The 16,715-nt window shown below is 54.8% G+C and overlaps 1 protein-coding gene across 4 annotated transcripts in view; it reads right to left on the bottom strand.

Moving 5' to 3' along the window:
- Positions 1–16,715, bottom strand: part of MEGF6 (multiple EGF like domains 6) — a 287,060-nt gene that overhangs the window by 12,858 nt on the left and 257,487 nt on the right. For all 4 annotated transcript variants that reach the window (XM_075906529.2, XM_075906530.2, XM_075906531.2 and 1 more), the window contains 8 exons: positions 15,240–15,368; positions 12,574–12,702; positions 11,588–11,716; positions 9,648–9,776; positions 4,300–4,428; positions 3,185–3,313; positions 2,200–2,331; positions 597–725 (listed from right to left, as the gene is read on the bottom strand). In XM_075906529.2, the coding sequence (XP_075762644.2) occupies positions 597–725; positions 2,200–2,331; positions 3,185–3,313; positions 4,300–4,428; positions 9,648–9,776; positions 11,588–11,716; positions 12,574–12,702; positions 15,240–15,368 (1,035 nt within the window). The remainder of the gene's footprint in view (positions 1–596; positions 726–2,199; positions 2,332–3,184; positions 3,314–4,299; positions 4,429–9,647; positions 9,777–11,587; positions 11,717–12,573; positions 12,703–15,239; positions 15,369–16,715) is intronic.

Here is a 16,715-nt window from a genome sequence, read left to right as displayed (position 1 = left end):
TTGCTGGAACCCAAGAGGAAAAGGCTCCATGAATCTGTTCTTAGAAGAGGAACCAAAGCTGTCATGACTGTTTGGCACTGGGGACATTAGTGGGTGCTTTCTTATTCTATTTCCTTTGTGACTCCTGCCGCTGCAAATGTCTAAAACCTTTCAAAGTGTAAGAAACACCCCAAACGAAGGGATTCTTGCTTTTACGGTAGTTCTGGACAATGAATCGGCTAAACCAGGAGTCCCTGGGAGTGAGATGAAAAGGGAATGGGTTGTGCATTTCAGTAGCAGTTGAGAACTCTCTTGAGAGCCTTGCTAAACCAAGCTGGGGAAGATACGCTGTGTAATGTTCTGCAAAGCTTGGCCTGGAAGGCAAATTTGCTGCTTGAAATGTGCCTGACGTGTTCTTAGACTGTGGCATAGACCATAACAGCGGCTGTTTCCTGAAGGGCAGCATCACATTCGTGTGCCTGGCTGCAAAGGAAGTGGCATGTAGACAGCTAATTCATGGGGATTCACCCCATGGTTATTCCAGATTCACCCCATGGTTATTCAAAGCACCGTGCTCCTCAGCCTCAGACGTCCCCAGGGATCCCCTGACCACTCACCCGTGCTGCAGTCAGCTCCAACGTACCCGGCGGGGCACTGGCACATCCCTGTGGTGGGCTCACAATAGCCTCCATTCTTGCACTTGCACTGCTGCTGACAATTGCGGCCGTACCAACCAGCTGAGCATCCTGGGGGGAGAAAAATGAAAACCCCCAATGCTTAGAAAAATGACCCAGCCCAGGTACTGATCATGCTGCCGGTGCAATGACATACGCAGGGCCAGGGTCTCCGCCGATTTTTATTACTAAACGCTCACTGGGCGAGGGCAAGGCAAGCTGATTAGAAACAGGGCGCAGCACGCTGGCAATCTACAGCGTCCGTTAATTTACTCAACGGCAAACCGTGGTTAACCCCGTTTACATGCGCAACCGGTGACCATTGGCATGAGTGATGTGGAGACGAACGAGTGCCCAAGACCCAGAGAAGGCTGGAAGAAGGTCATTTCCTGTCTATTTTGAGTGAGATGCTGCTGATTTCCCGACTAATCGGAATAACAAGCGCACGGAGAGCCAAGGAAACCAGGCCTGCTGCTAGGGAAGACTGAGGGAGCCAGGGCTGTTCTTGCCTAACGGACTGCCTGAGGGAACGGGCTGTTTTGATTAGCTACAACCCACAGAGTGTGACAGGAATAATCAAAGCGCCAAGGGCATTCTGGGTTCCTTCATCCTCCCAGTGCCTGCCGCCGTAAAGCCTGGCTGCTCAGATGCAAGATAAATCCCAGGTTCTATCTTGCACTAACCAAATCGTATCTTGCTATAGATTTTAGAAATGTGCACCTGTCTGGCTGAGTCCATTTCTTCAAGACCTTCTTCTAAATGGTAAGAGCTAGGGCCACCAAAGTCAGTAGGAAGCTTCCTCTTATCGTAACTTACAGAAAGGATCGGGTTTGCTTGTGCCAGGACAATGGGATGTGCCTGGCATTTGATTGGTTCTCATAAAATGGAAAGGAGAGAGTCTAGCAGGGACAGTTATACTGCAGAATGAACTCAGGGGGGCAGCAAAGGGCCAGAGATGGGGACCAGGACAGCCATAACCCCATTGGGCCAGCAGGGGCAGGAGTGGAGAAGGGGACAGCTAGCTATTATATATTTCAGAGTGTTTGTTTGTGTATCTGTTTGTCTATGTGTCTGTCTGTCCCCCAGCACTCCTCCCCCAGCTGCACTCCTCTGCAGCAGCCACGGAGAGGCCCTAAGCTGTTGTGGTGAGAGAGGGCTCGGGTTGCCCTCTCTCCGTGGGGCAGCCTGCATACAAACCCCTCCTCCCCAGCCCCACTCCAGAGCAATGATCGAAATGAAGCAAATCAAAACTTATTTGCGTTAAGGACCAAGCAACGCTGGAGGTGCCATACTGGAGCAGTCCCAAGGCTCATGGGGTTCAGTTTGTGGCCCTCACTAGTATCCAGTGTGGCGGAGAAAGGTGGCGCCCCCCGTCCTCTGAGAAGTGAATTGTGAAGAAACTTCCCACCCGCCGTGCAGCGCATGCTCCTTGGGGCGCGCAGCGTGCGGAACGCTGCCCCTGACTGGCTCGCGTCCCGCGGGGATGCTGTCGGGGAAGTGTCGTGAGTTCCGACAACACGGGAGACAAAGGGGCGAGCGAACTCACTGAGCTGGCAATGGTTTCCATGGTAACCAGGTGCGCAGATACACTCCCCCGTGACAGGGTGACAGTCCTGGTTCGTGGCCGGGCACTGACAAGCCTGGGCACAGTTCAGCCCAAAGGTCCCTGCCAGACAGGCTGTGGGAAGAGAAGAGATGAAGACAACACACTGTTATTGGGGGGGGCAAACGTCTCCCCTTAGCCCCATGCTCTAGTGCAGTGATTTTCAAAGGACGGGGCGCGGCCCAGCACTGGGGGGAAGAGAGGAATGTTGGGCGCTGGGTCTCATGGCTGCTGGGGGATCAGGTGAGCAGTGGGGGGGGGGGGGGCTAAGGCAGCTCCCAGCCTGTCCTGGCCACCACAGACTGTGCTGGGCCCCAGAAGCAGCCGGCAGCAGGCCCAGCTCCTAGGTGGCGGCGAGTGGCCAACACGTACAAGATAAAAAAGCAAAAGAAGCCAAGAAATGAAGACAGTCGCATTTCAAACCAAGCTCCGCCCATTCCTGCTCGGCAAAGCCTGGTGACAAAGCAGGAACCAGCCAATGGGAGTGTGGAGCCAGTGGCGCCAAACCAGGAACCGGCCAATGGGAGTGTGGAGCCAGTGGCGCCAAACCAGGAACCGGCGCAGGGGAGGTGCTAGGACCCCCAGAGGAGTGGGACCGAAGAGGGCAGGAAGTGCTTTCCGACAGGAGGCTCCCGCTGCCGTCATGCCTCCGCCCATGCAGAGAGGAATCTGCAACCCGCACTCGTGGCACGGCAGAATTTGCTCCCATGTCTGTCTCTCCCCGCCCTCGCTCCCACCCACGGCAGGCAGCTCTTTCTGATGCTGATGCGTTGCTACCCCGTTGGGTGGAATCTGCTATCTGGCTTTGGCTCCCTGCGCGTGGCTAGGACTCAGTGGGCATGCGCCGCGGGCCGGCACAGGAGCGGCTATTTGGCCAATGAGGATTATTAGGAGTGATGGATTGACCCAGCTGCTCCATTCGCCGTACATTTTTCACAGCCGTGGCCCGTGAATCCCGGAGGGCAGCCGCACTGGCCAGTGATGTGGTTGCAAGGCATTCCCAGGGGACAATTGCAGCGGCCGGCACAGTCCTTCCCAAACGAACCAGGCAGGCAGGCTGTGGGAAGGAAACAAGGAGGGGGAAAGACAATCAAGACCGAAGATTTGCAAACTCTCTCTCGGGCCCAGCACCCTCAGGACTGCTCCGGCCCTGAAATACAGCTGAAGCAAGGGGGCTGTGCGGTACCCTTGCAGTCTTTCTGGACACGTGACAGCAAAGCCCCAGTACCGATGGGAGCTGAAGGGATGTCGTGTCCCAACTGGGCACCTTCTGTCCAAGGAGCTGTTAAGAAGCGGACGTCTCTGGAAGGGAACAAATCTCAAAGTCTGGCTGCTTCTCGCAGCCAGTCCCTTCCTCTGGCCCTTTCTCTTCCTAGTGCCTCGCGAGGCGCCAGACTGACAGGCCAAGGAAACAGCCCTGGGAACCGCAGAGGTACAGCAGGGCGCCAGCCGGACTAGCTTCCCAGGGCTGCCTTTGCCTGGTGGGACCGGGAGAGAGGCAAGTGGGAAGTCAGCGTCTGGGCCCCATGCTGAGGCGTCACTCTTGCTGTCTATCAGGGCCAGCCATGCTGTGGTGCCCAGACTACGGGGCTCGAACAGCCGGCATCATTTCTTACAGCAATAGCCTCTTTCTACAGCCCCGTGCTCATCAGTTAGCCTCATTAGCACTGGTCCTACCATGGACAGGTGCCTTTCCCCCCTTCTTTTTCTGTTATAAATTCTGCGTTGCTGTTTTTTCCACTCCAGCTCATCTGAGGAAGTGGGTTTTGCCCACGAAAGCTCATGACACTATCTCTATATTTTTGTTAGTCGCTAAGGTGCCACGGGACTACTTGCTGTTCTTAAAGTTATAGACTAACACGGCTCCCCCTCGGAGACTTTTTGCCCATCCCCTGAGCCATCTAGGCCCACGGGGTCTGTTACTCTAGGGAGATCAGATGGGTTCCCCATGTGTCCATGGTTTTATCCACGCCGGGAATGTATCAGGAAGCCTGCACAGCAGCGGAATGCCGAGGTGGTGCGATGAGGGTGCGAGTCTCTCACCTTTTGCACAGCTCTGGCCCCGCCAGCCGCTGGGGCAGTCACAGGCGCCTGTGATGTGGTGGCACGAGGCTCCATCGCCACACACACACTGCTGCGCACAGCGTGCTCCGAACGAACCCTCCAGGCAAGCTGCAGAGATCCAAACAGGCCGGGAGAGGCGGGTTACCGGGGCTACAGGTTTGGTCTCGTTTCATTGCCCAGGGCCGTCCCGACTATGCTCCCCCGCCACAAAGCACATCAGACGTTGCTTTGATGGCCCCTTCGTTTGCTCGGGCCGGGGGGTGGAGTTTATGTTTCGTTTTGTGTTTTGACAAGTCCGATGGGATGTGTCAGTCCACGGGGCTGGGACTAGCGAGACTGGGAACAGGCTCAAACAGACCACACTTGTTTCTGTGCTGTGGTGGGGGCACAAAGGGCCAGGCTGACAGAGCTGTGAGAACCCGGGGGGAAGGCACCATTGCCCATGACCCATTCCCTGGACAAACCAGTGCTCTAGGAGATCCACTGACTCTGCACCATGCTCTGTAACTACCCGCATGCTCTGCGCCTCTCTGACTCTTCTGCTCACACGTGGAGGTCGTTGGGCCAAACTCAGCCCTGGCAGAAACAGGTCCAGTGCCCCTCGCAGACGGGGAGTTGCTCACACCAACGCCCAGGCTGAGCGGGGCCCAGCATGCTGGGTGCGGGACGGAGCTATTCTCTTTGGGACAGCGGACCGCCAGGGCGGAAACGCGGGCCAAATCCAGAGCAGGTGCTGAGACGGGAGGAAAAGCTGAGCATGGGCGGTGGGGGACCCCATGGTTTGGGGGGGCAAGCCCCTCCGACCAGAGTCCAGGCTTACCCCCCAAGTGCGGCTGCTGCTGGCTCCTATACAGCCTGCCCGCCCTCTGCAGTGTAGCTGCTGGCCCATGCTCCCACCTTGTCCCACAGTAGGGTCCACAACCTCCCGGACCTCGGAGCTGTGGAGAACTGGAAGGTGAGGCAGCCATAGCCTCCCCCAGCCCCAGAGCCCTGGTGAGTCCTCAGACAGTGCGGCCGCAGCCTCCCTCAGCCCCAGAGCCCTGGTGAGTCCTCAGACAGTGCGGCCGCAGCCTCCCTCAGCCCCAGAGCCCTGGTGAGTCCTCAGACAGCGCGGCCGCAGCCTCCCTCAGCCCCAGAGCCCTGGTGAGTCCTCAGACAGTGCAGCCGCAGCCTCCCTCAGCCCCAGAGCCCTGGTGAGTCCTCAGACAGCGCGGCCGCAGCCTCCCTCAGCCCCAGAGCCCTGGTGAGTCCTCAGACAGCGCGGCCGCAGCCTCCCCCAGGCCCAGAGCCCCGGAGAGTCCTCAGACAGTGCGGCCGCAGCCTCCCCCAGGCCCAGAGCCCTGGTGAGTCCTCAGACAGTGCAGCCGCAGCCTCCCCCAGCCCCAGAGCCCCGGTGAGTCCTCAGACAGTGCGGCCGCAGCCTCCCCCAGGCCCAGAGCCCTGGTGAGTCCTCAGACAGCGCGGCCGCAGCCTCCCCCAGGCCCAGAGCCCTGGTGAGTCCTCAGACAGTGCGGCCGCAGCCTCCCCCAGCCCCAGAGCCCTGGTGAGTCCTCAGACAGTGGGGCCGCAGCCTCCCCCAGCCCCAGAGCCCTGCAGTGGTCGCAGAGTCCCGAGAGCTGGTGGGCGATGCTTGCAGCCTGCCCCAAGCCTGGAGCCATGTAGAGCCGAGAGGCGGCTTGGCTGCAGCCTGCTCTAGCCTCAGAGCCCCAGAGGGCGGCGCAGGTGCCTTCTGCTCCAGCTCTGAAGGTCTGGAGAGCTGGCCAGCAGGCATGGCACAGAGCCAGGGCCCTGCTGCCCACACCCCTGGCCAGCAAGGCCCTCCCTGCAGCCAAGCCCGGCCCACAAGCACTGCTCAGCCAAAGCGGTCACAACCCCCAACTGGCCTGCCTCAGCCTCACAACAGCTGGCTGGGGGAGGAAGTCTGGGGGACTCTGGTGGGGCATGGGCAGGACCACGTGAGGTGGCTTGGGAAGGCCGAGCTTTCCCCTGTCGATGATGCCACATGTCAAGAAAGATGTGGAGAAATTGGAAAGGGTACAGAGAAGAGCGACAAGAATGATTAAAGGTTTAGAGAACATGAGCTATGAAGCCAGGCTTCATGAACTGGGCTTGTTTAGTTTGGAAAAAAGAAGATTAAGGGGGGACATGATAGCGGTTTTCAAATATCTAAAAGGGTGTCACAAGGAGGAAGGAGAAAATTTGTTCCTCTTGGTTTCTGAGGACAGGACAAGGAGTAATGGGCTTAAAGTGCAGCAGGGGAGGTTTAGATTGGACATTAGGAAAAAATTCCTAACTGTCAGGGTGGTCAAATATTGGAATAAATTGCCAAGGGAGGTGGTGGAATCTCCCTCTCTGGAGATATTTAAGAACAGGTTAGATAGACATCTGTCAGGGATGGTGTAGACGGAGCTTGGTCCTGCCTTGAGGGCGGGGGCTGGACTCGATGACCTCTCGAGGTCCCTTCCAGTCCTATGATTCTATGATTCTATGCCCACTGCCCATAGGGCTGAGCCAGGCAGAAAAAAGGAGGAAAGGAAGTGCTGAGCCACCAAATGGCTCTTTGCATAAACATTCTCTGCTTCTTAGCTAGGTGTGAAAATCTCCGCCCCCCCCCCCCCCCCCCAGCCACACCAGAGCTTTCTGACAGCAGGACTCCTGGCACCATGTAGAATCGCATCATCACTAGCATTGGGGCTAGTTTCATACTTCACCATATCCTCTGGCAAGGAGTTCCACAGGTTGACAGGGGAGGACTCACGTGAGGATTACCTGTTGTGTTCCCTCCCTCTGGGGCATCTGGTATTGGCAACTGTCGCTAGACAGGATACTGGGCTAGATGGACCATTGGTCTGACCCAGTATGGCCATTCATATGTTCTTTTATGTTCTTATCCTCTCACCTAGGAGGACGTCAGAGGCTGGTTCTTCAAGCAGATGGGAACCAGGCCAGACTTTCCTTGTCTAAATTTTAAAGAATCATTGATAACTACTCTTTGAGAACCGTTATCCATCCAGTTATGCACCCTCCTTATAGTAGCCCCTCTAGTTTGTGTTTCCCTAATTTCTTGATAAGAAGGGCATGTGAGACCGTATCAAATGTCTTACTAAAGACTAGGTACATCACATCCACCCCTTCCCCCTTATCCACCAGGCTCGATTTCCTATCAAAGAAACTAGCAGATTGGTTTGATATGATTTGTTCTCTACAAATCCATGCTGTTACTTATCCAGATGTGTGCAGATGGATTCCTTAATTACTTGCTCCATTATCTCCCCTGGCACAGAAGTTAAGCTGACTGCTCTGTAGTTTCCTGGGTTGTTCTTATTTCCCTTTTTATGGGTGGGCACTAGATTTGCCCTTTTCCAGTCTTCCAGAATCTCCCGTTTTCCATGACTTTTCAAAGATGCTCGCTAAAGGCTCCGATCCCTCCTCTATCGGCTCCTTGCGTATTCTAAGGTGCATTTCCTCAGGCCCTGGTGTCTTGAAGTAATTTGTACCTTGTTCTTTTCCTGTTTTAACTTCTGAACCTACCTGACTTCCAAATGACCGGTGTGCAGAGCGGCTGAAAGGGAGCGGGACGTGTACTGTACACACAGCTCAGCTGGAGAGTGCAGCAATGAAGGGGACACTCAGGAAGGAAAAGTTCAGGATTTCTTAGCTTTGGAAAGCCTCAACCAGCTCTTGTAACTTGCCTGACCTCGGTCCCACATCAAGCAATGCTCCAGCAACATCTCCGCACAGGTGGCAGCCTGCTTCCTGCCGCCCATCCAGAGAACAATGCACCATCCCAACAAAAGCCCAGAACCAAAACCATGTGGCTGGGGAGGGTGGAAAAGGCTGCAGCAGACAACTCCCTCCTGCCCTCGCCTGCACTTGATTAGCATCCTCAGACTAATTACCCACCTGCCGTGGGCGCTGGAACTTCTGGGGGGAGAGGGGCTCATCTTTGGTGATATCTGGGACTTGATTCAGTCCCTGTGGCTCCTGTCTCAAGCCAGCCGCCCCTTCAACACTAGCTAATAGCCCAGGATCACCAGGGCGCAGAAGAAAGCCTGCAGATAAGATGAATACAAGGCCCTGCAGAACGACAGACCTACGAGCTTGCTGGGGCGTAGGACAGACAGCAGGTATCCAGGGTCTGCACAGAGAAAGCTCCGAGGCTGGAAAGAGGAGAGGAGGGAAGGTGATCTGGAGCAGCACAAAGCTATTCAAGCATGGGTTGGGTGGCGGTTTTCCTACGATCAGCCCCACAGCAAGGTTGGGGGGGTGGCTCCATCCCTCGGTGAGAAGGGGCAGGCCCGCAGGCAGCCAGGTCTCAGTGCCACGCGGACTGTGGCAAGGGACCCCCGGCCAGCCTGCAGAGCCACTCCGGCGGCGGTTCAAAGGAGCCCTAGGCTCTGGCTGCAGTAGAATCAAGGGCGCCATTTTGGGAGGGGGGGGTCATGCGTGCCGAGACGTGGTTTTTTTTTTTCCCAATATCCCGGGTGATCAGGGAGCGAGGGGAAAGTACTTGGATTCCACGCCCACCTCTCACCCCTGGCTGGCGAAGGAAGGGGGCAGAGGAGTAGTTCACGGAATCCAAGTACTTTCCCCTCGCTCCCTGATTGCCAGGGCTAGGGGAAGAAAAGCAAACAGCGTCCCGGCACTCAGGGCTGCCCCGCCCTCCCGAAATGACGCCCTGGAGTAGCAGCAGAGGCGGCTGGGAGCCCAGAGCACCTCTGAATCACCAGGCCCAGGGCAACTGCCCCCTTTATCCCCCCTCTGTCGGCAGGCCTGCCTATGACATTTCAGCTTCACTTCCTTCCATTGCCATCTGCTTAGAACCACCTGTGGCGCTAGGTGTCTGCTCCTGCAGGTTTGCCACTGACTTCAGAGAGGAGGGAGCCACGTTCGGGTCTTGGGGAAGAGACGTGGCTTTCCCATGACTGCAGCACGCTGGGGACCGGAGGGACAGCACCACCAACTTTTCCTTTGTTCAGCCCGGGAGGGGCGCACGGCGCCAGGCAGAACAAGCCCACACAGCTAAAACCAGGGTGTGTTTTCTCTTCAGCTGCGCAAGCCCAGTGTTAGGACCTTGATTTCCTCGCTAATTCCCTGGCACCTCGAAGAGATGGAGCAAGCAAAGTATCTGCTGCCTCCGGCAGGGAGGCCTTGTGCTGTCCTTGCTGTTTCAGAAGCAGCCTTTGGATAAAATACGGGAACTAGACTCTTGAGCCTCACAATGTTTTCATCCGTGGGATGGCTCTGACCGGCCAAACCCATTTCCTTGTCCTGGCAAGTCGGCCAAGCTGTCACTGGGGGACGGGGCACTTGCAGCTTCCACTTACGGCTTTGGCACTGCTGCCCGGTCCAGCCGGCCTGGCAGACGCAGAGCCCCGTCTGACGGTCACACAGCCCCCCGTTGCGGCAGTCGCAGGCTTGCTGGCAATCGGCACCGTACCGGCCTTGCGCACACTCTAGGGGGAAGCCAGAGAGGTGACTGAAGTGGTCTTAGAAACAGAATGTGACAGGCTCTTAGTCCAGAATTACAAACCCCCAACGCCTCGGGGGGATGGAGAGTAAAGAGGCATCGACACTGCGGCTGGGAGCCGGGGAGACAGACTGGCACTAGTGGTGCTGAAGCTGGCATGCCTAGGGATGTAATATACGGAGCCCACAGCCCACAGCCCAGGAGCTGGGCTGGGAGCCAGCTATCACACAGCATTGCTGGCTCTGGATCAGCAGCTGGTTCTCTGGGAGCTGGGCTGCAGGCGGGAGCCGGTGCACAAGGGGAGCCGGCTTCAAAATCAGCTCCTGGCGTGTACCGGCTCCCAGAGAGCTGGCTGCTGCCGCACGCTGGGGGTCTGTGGTATAAAGCTACTGCAGAGCCTGCAGCACAGCTGGCTCCCTGGGAGAGGGCCAGCAGGCTCTGCTCCAGGGAGCCGGTATTATCTTTACACCGCAGAGCTCGCAGCATGTAACTCAGGGGTGGGGAACCTAAGGCCCCGGGTCAGATGTGGCCCCAGACTTGCCTGGATCCGGCCCCCGAGGCTCAGTTCCTCCCCAGCATTGGGGAGCCTGCGCTGGCGCTTCAGCCTCCCTACTGCCCCACCATGGGGCTGAAGCACATAAAATCTACCGGCCTGGCCCCGCAGGCTCTGGTGTGCGAGGGGAATGTGGGGGAGGGTCTTTCTGCTTCTCAGCCAGAGGCCACGTCAGTGAGGGGTTGTTTTTGCTTCTCATTTGTGTGTGGCCCCCAGCCGAGTTTTCTGACTTGATCCCAGAGGCTGAGCTTAGCCGGCTGCCCCCTCCCCCCCCCCACCCCCGGCAGTGTGCACGTTGCTGGATGTAGCGCTCTGGCTGGAGCAAAGCCATTGCACGTCTGCCTGTCCGGGCTGGGCGGCACATCCCAGCTTCAGTGTCAGCAACCTGCAGTCGGCACGTGCTCTCACCAGCTTGCCCTAGGACCAGCCATTTGGCTCCTGGCGTTCTGGCTCCATAGAGCACTGGTGATCTGCCTCTGGGGCGCAGTCTCACCTGAGATTGGGTTAGATTAGTTCAGCCATGAGCAACCGAGGCCAGTGAGTGGTCCTCCTGCCTCTCCGTGGGCCCCAAGACTGTCAGAGCCAAGAGGGTCGCCCGCGATAGGGGAGTTGTGCTCCCGGCGCTTGTGTAGCTAGAACGTGCGGGCGGGGCCGACGGAACCGTAGCAGCGCCGGGATTGGCTGCAGAGGGAGCCCACGGCTCTTAAAACGGTGGGTGCCATCAGCCCCTGCCTCACGACACATGCCCCGGCTTTGCATGAGTGTCACTTCAGTCATCTCGGTAGGGAAAACAACATGGACAGAAACCAGCAGAATCTGGCGACCCTGTGCATGGACAATGCTAAACAAAGTGTCTCACGGAGCACCCCTGGAACCCCAACGGGCTGCATGAGGGGGGGCCTCGGCCGCAGGCTGGCCACCGCTGGATCAGAGAGTGCATTGGACTCCCCGGACGGGCGCGCTCAGGTCAGAGCTGCAGGGCTGCTTTGGGTCGGCAGACTGGCAGTCCCGTTTCCTTTACATTTAACACAAACGGGGCTCAAACTTGGGTTCCCTGAGAACACACAACGCTCCCCGCTAGCCGCCTGTGCCAAATGACTGTTTCCTTGCAACCGTGGGGCATGGAATGACTGAAGGGAAATTAGGGAAAACTTCCTGGGAGTAGGCCAACTGCGCAACAGCTGTTCTGCAGGTTCCAGCGGCCCGTACATCACATGGCCAGCTGCTCCACTCCTGGTACTTACCCTGCTCACAAGCCAATCCCGTCCATCCTTCTAGGCACGTGCAGTGCCCCGTGACGGGGTCACACGATCCGCCGTTCCGACAGAGGCACTGCTGGTGGCAGTTCTCTCCGTAGAACCCAGATGGGCACGCTGGGGGGGGGGAATCAGGACAAAAACCAGTCAGGAAGCGGATCGAGGCTGGTTTTAAAATGCAGAGATCAGGCCTGTTGTAACGTGGGGAGCAAGGGAGGGGGTTCAGGACTAGACAGACATTAAATGGACCAATGGACCAACTGCCCCCCTCCACCTCGCCCCTGAGCCCACTGTGGCTGTTGGCCCTGCTGGTTGTAGGACCCCAGAAAACAGACACAATCACACACTTAACTGTAAGGGTGTGTCTAGACTGCAGGCTTCTTTCGAAAGAGCCTCTTTCGAAAGCATCTTTCGAAAGAGGCTCTTTCGAAAGAGCGCGTCTAGACTGCAGGCGGATCTTTCGATAGCGGAAATCCGCTTTTTCGAAAGAGAGCACCCAGCGAGTCTGGATGCTCTCTTTCGAAGACAGCCTCTTTACATTGAAGAACGCCTTCCTTCGAAAGAAGAACTTTCGAAGGAAGGCGTTCTTCCTCGTGAAACGAGGTTTACCGCCATCGAAAGAAAAGCCGCGTTCTTTCGAAATAATTTCGAAAGAACGCGGCTTGAGTCTGGATGCAGGGGAAGTTCTTTCGAAAAAAGGCTACTTTTTTCGAAAGAACCCCTGAGTGTGGACACAGCCTAAGCGCCCACGTAGTCCTATAGATTTGGGACTACATGCTGGATCAAGGCCTGATTCTTAGCACGAGTGCAGATGATTTCAGCCATAGTCCAGGCTCAATACCAGAGCGCTCCACCCAGACAGATGCAAACCGCCTCTCCCCCAGAGGCCTGGATTGTTTTTCCAATGGCTGGTTTTTTCCCCCGAGATAAGGCAGAGGAGAGACCGGGCATAGGGAGTGATCCCAATGTGGTACCTTGCTGGCAGGTGGCTCCGGTCCATCCAGCCGCACAGAGACACTGTCCACTAACAGGGTCGCAGGTGGCATCATTGAAGCAGATGCAGGGCTGACTGCAGTTCTCGCCATACCAGTGATCTTGACAGGCTGTAGGGAAAGGAAAGTAGAATCTTAGAATCCTAGAGCACTAGGACTGGAAGGGACCTCGAGAGTCATCGAGTCCAGTCCCCTGCCCTCACGGCAGGACCAAGCACCATCTAGACCATCCCTGACAGGTGTCTGTCCAACCTCCTCTTAAATATCTCCAGTGATGGAGATTCCACAACCTTCCCAGGCAATTTATTCCAGTGTTTAACCACCCTGACAGGCAGGAAGTTTTTCCTAATGTCCAACCTAAACCTCCCTTGCTGCAGTTTAAGCCCTTTGCTTCTTGTCCTGTCCGCAGAGGTCAAGGAGAACAATTTTTCTCCCTCCTCCTTGTAACACTCTTTCAGATACTTGAAAACCGCTATCATGTCCCCCTCAGTCTTCTCTTTTCTAAACTAAACAAGCCCAATTCTTTCAGTCTTCCCTTATCAGTCATGTTTTCTAGACCTCTGATCATTTTTGTTTCCCTTCTCTGGATCCTTTCCAATTTCTCCACATCTTTCTTAAAGTGTGGTGCCCAGAACTGGACATACGACACAATACTCCAATTGAGGCCTAATCAGCGCAGAGTAGAGCGGAACAAGAAGTAACCGGTATTGGTTGCAAAAATTGTTTACTGCTGATTCAGAAATGCAGCTCGTTAGGACTAGACCAAGGGGACACACCAGAAACCTCACCAACCAAAATGTTACAAGAAGTTCACAAATATGGATGTTATTTTCCCAGGATATTTTGCAAGTAATCCATTAGTAAGCTGTTTATACAGACTCCCCAAACCTCCATATGACCCCGCAGTTAGGGTCACAGAAACGCAGCCATTCAGAACTTTGAGAGAGAAACTGCAAAATAGACAAAATTCCCTCGCCCCTCCCCGCCCGATTCCCCTGAGATAAACATGTCAGAGAAATGCAGCACAGCTCCCATCCAGGTCCAAAGCGGCTCTGAATTTCTTCAGTCTTCAACACTGGGCTAGAAGTCCTGCAAGAACAGGCCTTCTCTGAGCCTTTGGGGATTTCCTGAGTGCAGTCATGCTCGATGCAGCTCAAGAACTGCCCACTCTGGCACTTCCACATCTGCCAGCAATCGGCAGATGGAAAAACAAGAGACGCTAACTCAGCGTTTCAGAGCCTTCCTAGGGGCAGGGGTTATAAAAAAGGGAGAAGGTCCAGAGGCCAGGGAGAAGGGGACTTGTTTTTCCTGAGTCCATTCATCCTCCCTGACTGGCCCAGCTGTTCTCAGTATCAAATAAAGAGCACAGCTCAAAAGTGGCAAAGACCCATGGAAACAGCACACATCCGGGGAAGGTGAAAGCCATCCATGGTGCAAGAGACATTGGTGTCTGAGACCTGCCTTCAAACTACATTGAAACCCTCCGCCTTCCTACAGAGGCAGCCACGCTGGGAGAAGGACGGATTTCATTCTTGCAAGACGTTAACAGGGTCTTTGATTATTTTGTCATAAGCAACTGCACTGACTCTTCATAGCAACGTGAAGGCAACAGCAAAGCTTTGTGTGCCCTGCAGGAAAGATGTCTTCCCCTGCCCCCGCAATGTTTGTTTCTGCAGCACATGCTCTTAAGGAGCTGCTGGCATCTCATGAAAAGCTTTGGAAAATATTCGCCAGTGACAACTTCATCCTGTTGAGTGATTACCGGCAGCCATTCAAAGCTTCCGCAGCAGTTTCACTGGAGAGGGGAGTCCTGGATGCAGAGCCAGATTGTCAGCTGGTGGAAATCAGAGCAGGTTCGTTGGCTTCAGTAAAGCTAGGTTGATTTACACTACCTGAGATCTGGCCCATCACTTGTACATTTCTTGGCGTTCTGGCTAGAAGGGCACAGTCTACCATCAAAGCTGATCTTGGAAAAGAGACAATGGAGAGGGGACATAACAGCTGTCAAGTACCTAAAAAGTATGTTACAAGGAGGAGGGAGAAAAATTGTTGTCCTTGGCCTCTGAGGACAGGACAAGAAGCAACGGGCTTAAACTCCAGCAAGGGAGGTTTAGACATTAGGAAAAACTTCCTAACTGTCATGGTGGTTAAACTTGGGAATAAATTGCCTAAGGGGGTTGTAGAATCTCCATCACTGGAGATATTTAAGAGCAGGTTGGACAGACACCTGTCTGGGATGGTCTAGACGGTGCTTGGTCCTGATGTGAGGGCAGGGGACTGGACTTGATGACCTCTCGAGGTCCCTTCCGATTCTAGTATTTTATGATTCTATGTCCATGGTACACAAGGGTTACTGTCCTCGTGCAGCAACATCCAACAGGGTTTAACATCTCAATCAGCATCTGTCACCGCCTGCTGCTTACTCCCTACCTGAGGTCACAGTGCTTTCTGTGTCATGATGGCAGTGTAGGTGCTAGTAAGCAATACAAGACATGCAAGCACCATTCTCTTTGGAGCACACACTAAAACAGAGAAACAAGGTTGCTATAGGATCTATTTCAAGCTGTTTCTGACCAAGTTCACCTTCGAAAGGCATCAGTGGGGACCCTCTACAGGGTCAGCTTGAATGGTAGCACCGTGGAACCTACTCTGGTTGCAGTGAGGGCCAATCCAGCCGGCAGAGCACACGCAACGGCCTGTCACGTGATCGCAGTGGGCTCCGTTCAGACACATGCAGGTTTTCTGACACTCCAGTCCATAAAATCCATCGGGGCAGGCTGGGAAAACGGAAAAAGGCCAGAAATACTTGGATAAATTTCAGACTGGGCAGAAGGCTGGCAAACTCCCCAGGAGGGGGGGGATGCTGCACAATATCTCATTTAGCTAATCAAGTGCTTTGCTAATGGATTTGTAGCAACTTCCTAAGTAATTTCTTACACTCTTGCCCCACGCCACAGTTCATATCTGGAACTCCAAAATACTGCAATATGAGAGCCAGGGAAGGCAAGGACTGGTTATTCGAGAGACGTATGTTACTGCCCCAGATTGTCTATCAAACACAATTCTTTTTCTATGTTAATATAACTGTATTAACCAATACAGTATCTTAAGTCACACTGACTGGTTAAAGCAGCGGACTGGGATCTCACTGAGTGAGCTGTACAAAGTTTATTTAATATTTAAGTATTGTTGCAAGGACTTAAGTGGAACGTGGACCAGATGCTAGTTCTTTGCACAGATGAATTTCACCCTCAGATTTTGGAGAAGTCGTTTAGCCCCTCTGTGCCTCAGTTTCCCTTTTAATATAAGACGGAGACTGTGGGCTTGTCTTGATGCAGTTCACAGTCAACCTGTGGAACTACTTGCCAGAGGATGTTGTGAAGACCAGGACTTTAACAGGGTTCAAGAAAGAGCTAGATAAATCCATGGAGGTTAGGTCCATTCATGGCTATTAGCCGGGATGGGTAGGAATGGTGTCTCCTAGCCTCTGTTTGTCAGGGGCTGGAAATGGACGACAGGAGAGGGATCACTTGAGGACTAGCTATTCTGTTCACTCCCTCTGGGGCATCTGGCATTGGCCACAGTCTGACCCAATACAGCCATTCTTACATTCTTATGTCTACACAAAGCCTCAGTTGCAAGCTAGAGTGGGAATCTACCACACACTCACCTGCCGTGCACTATCTATCTGTGTGGACCCTGCTGATGGACAAGAACAGTTCCCCGTGTACTTTACCACCTCCGCTTTGAAATGGTGTGGCTCGCAGCACAGGAAGGAACTTTTAGTGCCCCTCAGCAGGGTCCCCATGGGCCAGGACAGGACAGAGTCACACTGCACGTGCTGCCAACTAAGCGGTTGTATAGACAAGCCCTAACACTTCCAGGATGGAGCTTCATTCCTTCACGTTTGTAACCTGCTGGGAGAGTCTTGGCTGGCAGCTGCTCCGTCAGTGCAGAGCTTGACAGTGTAACGGTTACGAACCAGGCCGAAAGCCTTGGGGAATGTTTGTTCCTGCATATTCAGTGCTGTGGTTTGTCCCGCCAGTGTGGAGAACTCACTTCCCGGTTCACTGGTGGGATACGTTTCCTAACCTATAAAAACTGGATTTCCTCCTTCAGCCTCT

The sequence above is a fragment of the Pelodiscus sinensis genome, chromosome 24 (assembly GCF_052426305.1).
Source record: "Pelodiscus sinensis isolate ZL-2025 chromosome 24, ASM5242630v1, whole genome shotgun sequence".
Taxonomy (NCBI): Eukaryota; Metazoa; Chordata; order Testudines; family Trionychidae; genus Pelodiscus; species Pelodiscus sinensis.
The sequence above is the reverse complement of the archived record's forward strand: the minus strand, read 5'-3'. Positions and strand labels throughout refer to the sequence as shown.